The 14,803-nt window shown below is 39.5% G+C and overlaps 1 protein-coding gene across 1 annotated transcript; it reads right to left on the minus strand.

The window, feature by feature from the left end:
- Positions 1-1,251: 1,251 nt before the first annotated feature.
- On the minus strand, positions 1,252-13,039 carry LOC124299910 (putative uncharacterized protein DDB_G0271606). The gene is made up of 2 exons (XM_046753347.1): positions 12,970-13,039; positions 1,252-4,899 (listed from the first exon to the last, which is right to left on the minus strand). The coding sequence occupies exons 1-2, from the start codon at positions 12,976-12,978 to the stop codon at positions 3,031-3,033; spliced, it is 1,878 nt and encodes a 625-aa protein (XP_046609303.1). The 5' UTR covers positions 12,979-13,039; the 3' UTR covers positions 1,252-3,030.
- Positions 13,040-14,803: the final 1,764 nt, after the last annotated feature.

Genomic DNA, 14,803 nt, shown 5'->3' on the forward strand with positions numbered 1-14,803 from the left:
TACATGTGAGTACAGTGTGTAGCCTATGCAATAAAATTAATTCTCTTACAAATGGCCCGCATGCGCTAGTAGGCCATAAATGGTAATCGTCCAATACGTGAGGTAAGTGTACCAGTTATTAACACGTTTAGAGCCAATTATTGACCCTTTTATTTTCCAAAATTATAAATTTATGGCAAAAATTGAGAATTTTTCCATGACTAAAACCAGTTGCTATAGGCTATACCGTTAAACACTAGAAATTTATTTTTTGGTAATTTTAGAATTGAGGATCAAACATATACAATCAAAAAAGGTCAATATTTGGGACAGGTTTAATAACTGGTACACTTACCTTATACAACGTTAGTCTCACACAATTAGCTCTTGACTTATTAATAAGGAGGTCGGTTCAGGACTTGGGTGGTTTACTAAAAACCGACTCCGTAAATCGACTTTATTACGAGATAGTCGTATATTAAGTATTTATCAAATTATCACAGCTGTTGGATTCGTTATATTTCATCTTACGATGGCTCATTTTGGTCAAAACACTATTTTCTACGAGATCAATGAAACAGATTTTTTTCTTTTTTAGTCAATTCAACATTCCCATTTAATGGTCGTAATTAAACTCGGTGTAATATTGCAAGATGCAATATTTAACGATACCAGCATGTTAAAGAAAAGTGGTTGCGCGAATTTGTAGAACATATTCTTCTTGATAAAATGAACTATCGTAAATTGAATTAAAACGAACATTCTATGTCTTTAATCATTTTGGAGTGATTTGAAACGAAGCTCAATATCTACAAACAATAAGGTTTTGTTTATAACTTCAATACTTTCAGCTTTTGTGTTTTTGATCATTTGATAAGTGCTCAATGTAGGACTATTGCCTGGCAAAATAAATAAAGTGTATAAATTTCTTACTGAAAAACTTTCTTAAACTTTACCGAAAATGCCAACCGTTTAATTATATTCACTATTTTATTAACTGAGACCGGTTTTCCTAGCCTCGATTATCTCTGATTATTGAAGTAATTTTCGATATTACGACTCCTCACACGTGGTTCGGTAAGTGATTGTAACTAAGCTGCTTTCAAATAGTTTAGGAAATTAGATAGGTATACCTATCTATACGGTGGAATGATCCAATCAGTTTAATCGAGTAATTAAAATATAAATTACATTTTCGATAATCAAAGTGAAGCGAGACCACTCGCTACCTGAATTCGAAATGAAGAACTTTCATAAAAAATTTAAATGTAAAACATATGTGATCACGTGCGGTGCTAATTAATAATTAGGGACTCAAGTAAATTAATATTTATTGGCATTTATACAGAGATATTTGTAGATAACAATATTAGCAGAACGATATAAATTATAAGCGAACATTTCTACAACTTAATATTATTCATAACATAAAATCTCTACTTCTAATTCTTAGAACTATAGATTCTTACAACTGCAACGTAAAACTATTGACGAATTAGTATGTTTAATTTTCGAAATTTAATTAAAGTGAATTATAAATCTACTATAGCACCTAGTGCGGATATGCTATACGGGAACTTATGAGCTTGTTCGTCGCATTCGGATATCATTGTTAAAAATATAATAAACTAACGTCGATAGCTATTCACTGAGAGAAATCGTAAACTGAAATCCATGCCGGACATAGGTGTGTGAAATTGAGGACAGAAGGAGGAGGATTATCCAGACATGATACGAAATCCCGGGAGACACCTTGCATTGTACTTCCGAGCGCAGCAGTCACCGAAGCGAAAGTGTATATTCATCATTAATGGCAATTCATTTCTATGCCTAATATATGGTGTGCGTACCTGCACAGCCTGTCAGGCTAGTTGAGAAGTTAATTTTGTTAGTCGATCTCTACGTTGCTTAACAGTAGCGATAGCGTGGTTCACACATTATCCGAACGTGAGATATGCTATCATTTTTTACGTGCCGTGTGATCACCACTGACAAAAATTATTAATTACAATCATCTCACGATGGAACGAATCGCTATGGGAATGATGCGTTGTGATTACGAAACAATTCTGCAATTCATACGTCAGCATTTCTCAATAGAACTATGCGCGATAGATGATTTATCTTCGCACATACTCGGTGCCTATGAATTGTCATTTGTTCAAGTAATAATTTCCCAACTACCGCGCCGGAAGCATTTTGAAATCTCTAGTGAAAAGATGTATATTTTTTTTCATTATGCATACATTTTAGAATTTATATTTGAGATAGGAATCTTTTCTGAATAAGTTTCACCACGACTTCTTTTTCCTCGTAAACTATTGCGTCCCATGGAAATAGGAAATATGTGAAATTTTAGATCTTGTGTTCTACGGTACTGACGTGAATGGAAAAAGAGCGAGTGTCGATGATCTAATGACAGAGTGCCATTTACTAATATTCAATTTCAGAAAGATAGCAAGCGATTGTAGTGCGCAAAGCATCGGATCCGACCATTACTTTGCATGAAATTCCTATTTGAACGTTTCTCAGATTACATTGGCAGTGACACCCAAATAGAAAATATTAAGTAGAAATGCATTGTGCACACGATGAAGTTTTTACTGTGTTCGAGGTTTCTAAGACATGTCATTACAAATTTCTCTTTCTCTCATAGAATACTTGCTATAGCTTCGACGCCAAATGTCAGCTATACAGTCGTCGTAAGCGTTTGGCAGTTTAATTCTTACGGAATTCATGACAAGATGGAAATTTCAATATGGTCGGTGAGTATTTGGGGCATGTGAGTAATTTCAATGATCTGTATATTCTATAATTAATTTGTGAATCTATTCTAAAGGTCTTAGGATCTCGCATACACGCATGCTGTGGTAACATTTGATACATACCGTTGAGTCACAGCTTTAGACTGCAATAATCGCGGTTCTAAGGTAGGTGTATTGACGGTGTGAAAGAACCGATTCAATTCCACTATTTGAATATAACTTTGCATGTAGGCTTATGACCCTCGTTGAGCGTTAAAGTTCCTCAGACCCTTAAGTTTCAGGCACATCACGCGTCGTTTGGTGGCTTCGCGAAACTAGACACTCGTTTAGACGCACCAAATTGAATGCTGTTCGATGGAAGGGCGCCTACGTTCAATGCCAGAACTTTAGAGACGATATTCAAGTCTTCGGCACTCCCAGATCCTCGGGTGTTACCCAAGTCTGATGCCACTCCAGACTGATAGAGGAGATGTTGAATTTGTCTCGCCGGAGTTTGCGGTCTAGTTTCCCTGAATTGATTGAATCCGTTGAAACCAAAGTTCTGACTGTTTCTCGATGGGGCGTTAAATTGGCTACTCCCAAAGTTGCCTCTGGCGTTGAAGTTGTTGATGTTGTTGTTGTCATTGAAGCCAAAGTTGCCAGTCGAACCAAAAAGTTCTTGTCTGTTGAACCTCGGAACGGACACAGCAGGAGTCTGGAATTCAGTTACTGGAAAAGCTCCGAAGCTCTGCTGTAATATCTGCTGTTGCTGCAGTTGTTGTTGCAGCTGTTGTTGTTGCTGCTGCTGCTGCTGCTGCTGTAAGCGTTGACGTTGCTGCTGCTGTTGCTGTTGCTGTAGTTGTTGAAGACGGCGTTGCTCCTGATAGTTGTTTAGGAACGAGGGTGGATTAGCCAGGCTCGGGAGTTGCAGTGAGACGCTTGGTTCCAATTGCACACCGGGCTTATCAAAGGCAGATTGTAGAGTGAGTAGACTGTTTTGATCAAAATTAGCCTGTTGTAGACGTTGTTGATGTTGCTGCTGTTGTATTTGCTGTTGATAGATCCTCTGTTCTTCAAGTTGTTTGAGTCTGGCCTGTTCCCGGAGGAATATCTGCTGTTGCTGCTGCTGCTTGAACCGCAATTGTTCCTCGTAAAGCTGTTGTTGTCTGGCCAAAAATTGAGTCTGTTGAAGTTGTTGCCTCTGAAGCTCGGCAAGTTGTTTCTCCAGCTGCTGTTGTTTGAACTCGAGTTGTTCTTGAAGTGTCAATGCTTGGCCGTCGCCGCTGGCTCTGTAGATGGGAACGACACTCTTGGGAATTCCACGTTCGTCTTGCTGCACCGTGAACGCAGCAACTAATGGAGCTTGGAATATCTTGACTTCCTGATTGTCGTCAAGTTTCTCCCCCGAGTTATCATTCTTGGTTGAATCGCTGGACGAAGAACTATTTTTCAATTTAGATTTGGATGTCAAACTGGATGCTGTTGGCCTTGGAGCTACCAAGGAGTTCTCCGCAGCAGCAATGTTGTTCGACGCGCTACGGCTCAAGGTCTCTGCCTGCTGGGTTGTCGGCTTCGAAGACACGCTCTGTACACTGTTCACCGAAAAGGCAGAGTTCTTGATGCTTCTTGTACCTTGATCCTTGTCAATATCGTCGGCGACGAGTAGAGGATTTTTCAAGTGGACAGCAGACGATTTCTCAGCAGAAATGAGATCGTGAACCTTTGGTGATTTCAGTTCTTGGTGAGTGACGGAGATTTTATTTTGTTTCGCAGGTGATGAAAAAGTGTACTTGTCGACTTCGACAAAGGTGGAGTTCTGGAGTTTTTCCTCATTCGGAAATTCTCCTTCCCCTAGGAAACCATTGAAGGAAATCGTCGACTTCTGACTGCTCGAATAATTCTTGTTCAATTCGCTTAGCGGTAGCTGAGGTATCGTCGTCACGATACTTGCCGCTGGTGTTCCTTCGTCAAAGAAATCCTCACTCACGTCTTCATTGTTTTTTCGTTGTTCAGCAGACTCAGCCTCCAGATCAGCAAGTGCCTTCAAAAGTGCCCGGCGAAGGTTTTTATCGAGTTTGACCGGTGGCCCTCTTCCATCATCATTCGCAATTGGAACTTCACCTTCCGTAGCTACTACGATGATAGCCACCACTGCCAAGAAGATTGCCGATAATTGCTGCGAAAGGTAAAAAAAAAAAACAAATCAAATTAGTTTTATTACACGTGTGCAGCACTTTAACGTTAAGTCGAAATCCGTTTTAAATATTCGAGCTCGTTAATTGGTTGGTGTGTGTAGAGAAAAAACGTACGCATTGCAACCGGTAGCACGTAATAACAATAAAGATGAAACAATTACAGTAAAAAATAAAAAACTATGTCCGGAATCTCAAATTTTATGCGATGACATTTCCACGTCCCCATAGAATCCTTGAAAGTGAAACCATCCGAAAGTGAAAATTTAGCAAGCATTACGGAACAAGTACTGTGAGGGTATAGTTATTTTGAAGATTAATGGATTGCTGAACCTCGTCCATCAGCTAGAAAGTATTTTTTAGCCTCGGGCGTGTCCCACCATCTTGAGATACTGTATGCGCGTCTGTAAAGTGTGATGTTAATTTGTGTTTGCCGTAACTCGGCAATATTTTACTACTTCTGTTTTTTTTTTTATTCAAAGAATTAATTCACAAGAAAACTGTCTTGTAAAAAATGTTTATCGGTTCATCAAAAATTCGATTCTCGTAACAATCGTGTTAACATTTATATGGGTACGTTAAAATTACACAAGCATCCTTCACACGTGATAAAGTCAAGCAACCATATCACATCTCGGTTCCAGCTGAGGTAATGGTTCGATAAGATTTCAATAATTCACGACCATTATGCAACCAACAATTTTTATTCATTGTTATTTATCACTGGAGGTCTTTGAACACGAAATAATTACGGGGACATAAACGGGGTAATCGGATAGTAATTTTTTTTACGAGCATGTAATTGGATTCGGTTTTGACCTTTCTTTATTACTCACAAAGCTGGAGTCAAGCTTTATAGTGATAGGTTGAAAAGGTATATAACCGTAAGCGTCCACCGTAAACTTTCTATGCTCATCTCAGAACTCCGTCATATTTCTAGTGAACAAAACTCCGTGTCGTCAATGATCAAATGGTTAAGTACGTATACCTACTCATTTGCATTGTAAACGATTCATGCTGGGTAGATGATGAAAACGATTATTTGTATCACGAACGTTATACGCACGAAAGCTGGAAAGTTAAAAGCCATCCGTAGTAAGTAATAAAAATTTATTTTTACAGTAGGTTCGAGTAAGTCACCGGTTCTGTGTACTTCAATTTAAGACCGCAAATTAAACCTTGTTCAAATACCAAGCCACATAAGGGTCATCGATATATCCGGTGGTCACAACGAATTACTATCGAGTACGAACGGATCTTTTTATTTCTGACGTACCTAATTATTATACGATTTATCGTGAATATGTCATATGTAATATATAATGTAATGTAATAAATAATGTGTAAATAAAAATTACTCCGAATCTGCCTCTATTATTTTATTATCTCGTTTAAATTCCCCTTTTCTGGATGTCTGTCTGTGAGCATCAGTTTATTGGTTGTACCTTGTCCATATACATCGATAGATCTGGGTCTAGATAAGACCAGTAATCAACTTGAACATAATAATAGAGACTTTTCTGTGCTAGCTGCAATCAATAATTTATTCCGCTTCAGATCCATAATTACTATAAAATTAACGAATCGGTTAGTAACGCAACAAGACATGGTGTATTACACGAATGCTTGCAGTAAATATAAATCATGAACCTGGTTTTTGTTTTCCAAGATTCCATGCTAGCGATTTCCGAGCCACGAATCATCTGTAGATTTAACGAGAGATTTCTCCTTGGGGTGAAAGTGTCAAGCAAACAACATGCGGGCTAGCTGTAAATACTGGGAGGAGTTCGCATCTTTGTGGGTATGCAGATTTTATGGCCTACGCACCTGCGTGTGCTGAATATTCCAACTTCAGTAAGTTATACTCAGTAAGTTATACTCAGTAATTAAATATAATTTATCTTGATAGTTATGGTACATGTTAAACGCCTCAAGTAGGTATAAAAGCTTGCAGATTCACATTCCAGTGCATACATGAATGCAGGATATTTATCGTTTTAGTAACTCTAACTGCGTGAAATGATTACGTATGACTCGTAAGCTTTGTTACTGCTTCAGCATTAATTAACCCCGAAATAGCTTTTGAGGTGAATGATTCATTTCCCAGGTTATTGCAGTCTACCGTCTCACTCGTTTTAAAAACTATTTCAATATGTACTCAGACATGCCCTCATCCACTACAGCTGATTGCACAAGACTGTCATACTTTTTACATAATTTCATGCCTTATCTTGTGCTACTCATTTCGATAACAATCTCCTTATTCGCAACAACAATGACAACTTATTCCAACGTGGGAAAGTTTCGAGGCATCGTGAAGTACCCGTATAAATATACCGCAGGGATCCTATACATGTACATACGTATAAACTGCTGTAACATGTCACCGTTACAACATTGCGGGTAATCATGAAAAACGGTGAGTTAAACGACGGACGCGAAACTGCCAAAAGCACAAAAGCACCGTCCTGATCATTGTAATCGCTCACCACAGTGAGCAGGGACTTGATAAGTCTCGCAAAGAGAGTGACACAACCAGAAAGCAACATCATATGAAAATTATTTGATCCACGGCATTCGGTTTCTCAAGGGTAACGGCTGGCATTGAAAGCAAAATCGGAAGTTTATGTTATTCGGTGGTAATGAAATCGAATCGTTTTCGAAAGTTTTTTGAATGTAACGCCGGAACCTCCTATGATGAATGGGAAATGCCAATAGATATGAGAATTCGTCGTCGCGGTTGTTAATATACCGCGATTGGCTCGAGGCGCAAGACGTTTCACTCGATCTCTCTCACGAATTACGTGCCTCCGCATGTACGTACTAACATGCTTGAGGAGTTGAATCCCGGTGTGTTGGTTATAAATACCTGTACACGCGCGTCCGTGAGACGGAGTTGGTGCTATGGTGTACACACGTGGGTATTTTTTCCGGAAATGGATGAGCGGCATATTCGTACGTAGCAAGGATCGCCCGTGTGAGCGAAACTTGTTGCCTGTACTTGCATAAACATGTAAATACAGGGAATCAATGCCCTGGCACGTTGTCGCGTGTGTTTGCTGAGCTTTAAGCGAAAGACGGAACACACATAGGCAGCCCCATGCTACAGAGGAATGCAAATTCCTAATTTCCACTCTGCACCTGTTCACGAATTTCTTTTCACTTATTAAATAAAAAGTCAAACGACCACGGGAATCGGTGAATTTTCGACGACTTATTCTGATTTATACTTGAGATCAAACTTTCGGATTCTTTCGGATTTGTAGGCATAAATTTTCACACCTGCGACGTTAAGTCCGATCAAACGAGTTCACACGTTCCAAATTCAAGCTAATCTAGTAAAAATTTATTGTGAATAATAATCATTGAGTGGAAAATACCGAGTTTGTTCCACCACTTTCTACTTACACGAACTTTATTTATTTGACGGCAGAAGATCATCATCTCTTCAGAAGGCGTCTTCGCATTCAAATCAAGACCAACCCAGCGCGCGGTAACTATGTAATGTCGCATAATTATGCTTCTTGACAACCCAGATAATTATTTACTTTAATGCCAGTGTAACACAACCTTGCCAAAACTACTTCTTGGACACGTTTCCTGCACAGTCCCTACGTCCCTTCATTTACGAGTGGATGATAATCTTACTGTAAGGGAAACGCTACCTTACATTATTTCACTCCTTTCGTAACTTTTAAGCTCAACTAAGTAAGGTGATACATGTTACTCTTTCTTTGTCGTCGTGCTTCAAAAGAAAATACCTAATCAGAATATTCCAGTACGATCTGTAGAAAAGAAGAACATAGTCCAGATACATAAAGCCTTTTGAAATTTGCGAAAGGCACACTCCTTAAATTCCTTCACAAAATAAACCATCCGTCAAATGAACAGGCAGCATCGTATAATGCGGTAAATGTCTGACACTAGTTAATGACCGGTGGAAGCAGGTGACAAGGATAATGACGTTGCGGATGTTATAATAAGTGTATTGAAACGGTTGTTAACCGGTGCATTTACCCATGTATGTCCTTAGCACACCTGTACTGAAGCCGACTCGGTAATCGTACGAATAAACACATCTACCTATTAGAGATGGAGGACGCTATGATAACTGTAATAACATGTAATAGCTGCAATAAAGCCGACATATTTTTCATCAAACACGAAGAAGCCGGATCGCACCGTGACTGAGAGCATTAATGAGATTGCCATTGACACCGAGGACATATACATGCGCAACTTTGCGTTATTTAAAAAATTTTTTCTAAATTTGTACCCGATGGAGTAATAGTCGAAACAGCAAAGGTATTACTGTGTAATAATGCGAATTGGGCATATTTGCAGCAAGAGATTTTTTGCCCTTATCTCGAATGCACATTCCAATATAACTCGAGAAAGCTGCAAGGAAATATTTGGCGAATTCAAATTGTTTTCATTGAATAAGCAAGCAAATTATCTGTGACCGATGAATCCGTTGCAAATATTTCCCGACTGTACGTGGCCTAGAATTTCTGCAGGGGCATCAATTGACTTGGGATAAACGCGAGCCCGACCGAACAGTAACGAGGCCCAAGTCCCGATGTCGGATAATATACGGTGTATACTCCAGCGTGCATCGGGGTCTTCAATACAACAGCACACAACGACAGCTGCGGGAGAAAGTGGACTCCGTTATTCCAACCTTAAAGCCGTACGTTAAGAAGATCCGCGTGCAGGAGTTTGTTTATTCATTTATTCAAGATGTGTTCAGTTACATGAGGAAGCTACTAGTCGTTCGGCATTGGTCATTAGCGTGACATGGACGGTCGGTTTTAGTATAATATCATCAATTGAAAATTCACCACCTGGATTTAGGCACGATTAAATCTTTTCAGCGTGATCGCGTTCGTCCATATATTATATATATATTATTAAAGATGCGTATGAGCTGACTTCCTGAATAAATTGACACTCGCACAGTTCTCTCATCGTCAACGAGTGCAGAGAAAGCCGAGACGTTATGAGTCCATTCGCGCAAGTAGAAGACTACACGTGTTCTGGAAATTCTGAACAGTAGTCGGTACATGCCTGTATTCATCCTACAATAATTAAACTTGACGTATTTTGTGTTGTTATTGAAATAAAATTAACATATTCCTGGACAGTGTAAAATAGACGAGTTGCTAATTGCGAAAGTCGGGTACTGATCCAGATATCGATCACTCAAGACTACCGTACGCAATTTATTCGCAGGCTTGCGTCACTGACAAGAGAAAAACGTATTCGAAATTACACTTTCGAAAGCTTAATCTTTCAACCTCAAGTCGAGAATATTATTCTCTTATTGTTGGTGCATATTTACCGATCAAAATTGCTCAACTCTAACAACAACGTGAGTCTGAAAACCCGTGATAGAGTTAGTTATACATTGATAGGTTCAACAATGAAAATCTAACACGCGTGTGAACCCTCGTCTATTACAGCAGACACGCGAGAGAACCGCATGATATTTCGTTTGAGCGTTTTTATTTCAGTCTTACTTCATTGTAATGAGCATATTCTAATTGACCTTTGCGATCCTTTAGCAATCAAAACTATACCTTCGAGCAAAGGATGCGAACTTTATCTTGCGGAATGTCGTGCCCTCCCCCTTCCCTTTCGCGAATAATTCACGACTCTTCTCCAGAGATGGGGAAAGTGACGATGAAGGAGCCGAAGCTTCAGAGCCACTCCCATATTTACGCTTGCCGGAATCTCCATACGTTACATATTCTTTTTTTTTTAATCATGTCCTCGCGTCCTCACGCCCTCTCAATTGTTCACAACGATGAATACATAATGTGCAGGCATAGTGGTGAACACTCTACGGGATCGAAATTAACTTTGTCTATCTGACGTGACTCGCTGTGTGACGGACCACACGCCCAGATTTCTCGCCCGAGGGGAAACGATTACGAATGCATGTATGTACGACGTACCTATATGGTAATGAACCAAGTACGAAGTAGAAACTAGTTCGTGTAACATATAACATCGTGTAACACGTTATGACTCGACGGGCAGATCTTTGAGATTTTAACGAAGATCATCTTACTCGTAATCGGATACATGGAAGACATTTGAATTGCCCGTAGGTAATAGGGTAAAAAAGAGAAACTTGCGAAAATGTTCAAACGAGAATCGTGCCTGACTATAGGTAAGCAGGGATTGGAGCTAATCAGCCGACTACGGTATGTATGCCAACGTGCGCGCGTGTTTAACAGCGATGCTGCAAGATTCACTTTATTGTTAGTCATTTCCTAATTTGGCCAGGTAATAGCAAATGCTCTTTGACCCTTAGAAACATCAAAGTATTTCGTGACGTCGCGAATGTTCTTCTCCCTGACGAAGACCCTGACGCAATTATCGTCTAGGTATGCAGGAATTACCGATTAGCCCCGTGTTGGAGTTATCTCCCGGAAGAAACGTCCTACATGAGAACTAGGGCGCTAAAAATCTAGCCGCCTACTTGGTTCGAAATTGAAAATCTAGCGACCGTGTAATGTGCGTGCTAACTGATATGTTAATTTCGTGTCTAGGCTTGCCAATTTGAACAAGATTGCACGTACGACGTCAACGATACAACAGAGTTGAGTAAAGAAACAAGGCTTGTAAGGGCGATCGATCAAGGAAGCGCATCGACGTATGGCGATCGTTTCCAAGCTGGATATCGTATCGTAACGTTCAACTGGGAGCCGTGCGGAATCTCAAAGAGCATGGAAATGTGAAGAGGTATTACGGCTTCTCAGCATCATCGTTTCGAGGGGACAACTTTCTTTTTCCATCCAAGCAGCGACGCATACACTCGTAATTAAAACCACTCGGCAGATGTGCGTGTGCAAAGTTCCGCGTACCTGCATATGGTATATCGCGTACAGCACGTATGTGCTTACATGCGAACAAGTTCCCAGCACTTGAAACAACTGACGATGAGTTGACCGACTCTACCTGTTTAACGCGTGCGCCGTTAATATTTTCTATAAATATTAACATCTTCACTGGGTTCTGCTGTTCAAAGTGAAAATCTCGACCGAAACTCTCTAATCGCACTGGCGAAGAAGACTTACTATTTGAAAATATAGTTTACAAATATTCCCATAATACACTGAAATCGTTTCATTGATTTTAATACCCCGGCTAGAAAATAGACTAGTTCTTTGTCTGGTCGCAATTCTCGCATGTAAATTGCAGAAAATGATTAGTGGAGCACAGTTTTTTTTATAAGACGCGATGATACTCGAGATCTCACGGTTCAACCGGCTCTTTTAACGATAATGGGTAAGTAATGGGTTCACAGTCGTTGTAAGTCTCCCGACTGCGAGAAAGAAAATTACTATAGTGTTAAGATCGTACATAGTATAATTTATCCTTGAATCTTTCACTTTTTTTTAAAGACTTCACGTACACCGATCCGAAGTTCACATAATGGAATCAAAACCGCCGATCAGAATTGATTATTTTCCAATTTTTGTCTACAATTTTTTTATTAGATAATTACGCCCTGTTGTACGAATTTATCAAAACTTGAAATAAACATAATTGGTTGATAGCAATTCTAGACCCATCCTTAAATCAAGATTACAGACGTAGGCAAAAATGCAAATCTTTGCCACTATAAGAACCGTACGTTACTCTTATTTTTGCACTTTTAGTTGTAAGTATTGTAAATTTTATTTTGTGGTCCTGATAGTTTCGAATTGAACCCTTGCTTGATGCTTGCGTTAGTGATTATTCTGTCCAAACTTTTACTCCACATCGGCCCTCTCTGAAATTCTACGAGAGAATGAATCGAGAAAATCAAATACAAATAGAGCAAAATATTCGCACTCAAGACATTCAGCGTGGCAATCCTACATAAAATCGGTCTGCACAGTAACGATACCCTTAAATTTTAATAATCCTTGATTTACGCACTGTCACTGAACACCAATCACCATCCAATCGTGTTAGTCAAAACGAAGTCCACTACCAATGCACCATAGCGAATTTCCGCGATGCCAAAGGAACGTAAATTGTGGATGAGTGTTTGTACTCACCAAATGCATGATGCCGTCTGTGCCGATCTTGGTTGGATTCTGAGCTTTTACTGGCGAACACAGAGAATGCTTTAACCCGAAGATCGCGGTGGGATGCGATGGTCCGCGAGGAGGGGCCGCAGAAGAAACTCTTTCCTTTACTACCCACGCCGAGAAAATACAACCTGACTTTTTCCAATCTCTCGTGTAAAGGTACTTATGTATTAGAGTAAAATAGATTTGAGTAAACCATGTCCGAAGCTCCGCGTAAAATAACCGACTGGAACGTATTTATTCATAATTTCGTCAGATTTTCATCTCACATTCTACTATTTACTTGGGAAGTGGCTTATTGGTTAGATGAAGCAGTTAACGCGATGCTAAATCTGCATGACAATGAGCACGATAATTGAACAGTACTTTTGCTTCAAGGGGCCGAAGTTGATTTCCAGACGTGGGAAGTCAAATACTTGATACTTAGAAAATATAATATTTTTCATGTATCCACTTATTTGTTTCGGTTACTCTTATAGACAAGACGCTATGCCTGGACATAGCGAAATTCGATTGGGCGTAGTACTAACACGCTGCGATCAACGCATCAAAAGTTACAGCCAGAAAACGAGAACCTGAGTTTTCGACATTTTTCAGCAGGTGCTTTTTTGCTCGCCATTTCTCTCCTCTTGGTCCCACGCTCTTTTTGCTGCGTTTTCTGAGTTCCTGAGGGTCCGATTAGTCAGGTGAGGGTCATTCAAATCTAATCTGAGATCAAAAATTTTCGGCTCCAAAAATGAAGAAAAAGTAAGGCTAACCCCTTTGCATTTTTGGCGAAAATTTTGGCGATTCTAAAAAGTGCTGGAATAAATTCTTTCATGCACTATTCCGAAGTAATTTTGCGAGAGAAATCGATTGGGCGCAGTCCCAATACGCTGCTATCAACGCATCGAAAGTTACAGCCAAAAAACAAAACCTGTGATTATATGAATCCTTACGTAATGTTTTTGATGTGTTCTTATACTGAAAATATTTATCGCTATTCCAGGTACAACCCGAGGTGGTTATCGGTGGTTGTTCGAGGTGGTTCGCGATTGTTGGAGGTGGTCGGAGGTGGACGAGGAGGAGGACGAACTGAACTGAGTCTCAAAGCCCTGTTGACATAAAAGCAGCTATTCGATAGAAATTATAGTTTATACTTTACACAGCCCGTTGCATGATATTTCATTATAAATACATATGTTTCAATGTATTTAGGAATAATTTATCAAATATACAGAGGTCATGTGCAAATAATAAATGAATTGATTCGACCGCAGTTTGATGTATTCATTAGAGCTTTGACAATAAATTTAAGCTTTGTTACTTCTTTTATTTTATTATGGATAATGAAAAACATTTCCGACTATTCGTGCTGTAGAAGCATGGGGATTCAACCAAATGTAGCAAAAGATTAGAAACAGTGTATGTAGAGTACGGGTATTTTTCTAATAATGCAAATAGAATAGAATACCACGCCTTGCGAATTAGCTTTCCAGACAGAGATGAATGATGAATTTTAAGGACTGCATTATCGTTGTTGAATACTTTATGGCTCATGGGAAAAGAAAATCTGTAACGATAAAATTGATGCACCGGATCATCGTCGACTTTAACTTTTGAAATGTCCTACCATTTTCGAACAGCTCCTACCTCCCCCTGCCACCTACGACCATCAATGGCCACTTTCGACCACCCCCTATCACCTTCTGCCAGCGCCGACCACCTCCTACCATTTCCGAACACCTCCAACCATCCTATTGACCTATATTACTAGATTAGCTATGATATGAAAAGAGAAGAATTATTCATTTCGAAATGG

This window comes from Neodiprion virginianus, chromosome 3, assembly GCF_021901495.1.
Source record: "Neodiprion virginianus isolate iyNeoVirg1 chromosome 3, iyNeoVirg1.1, whole genome shotgun sequence".
In the NCBI taxonomy this organism is placed as follows: Eukaryota; Metazoa; Arthropoda; class Insecta; order Hymenoptera; family Diprionidae; genus Neodiprion; species Neodiprion virginianus.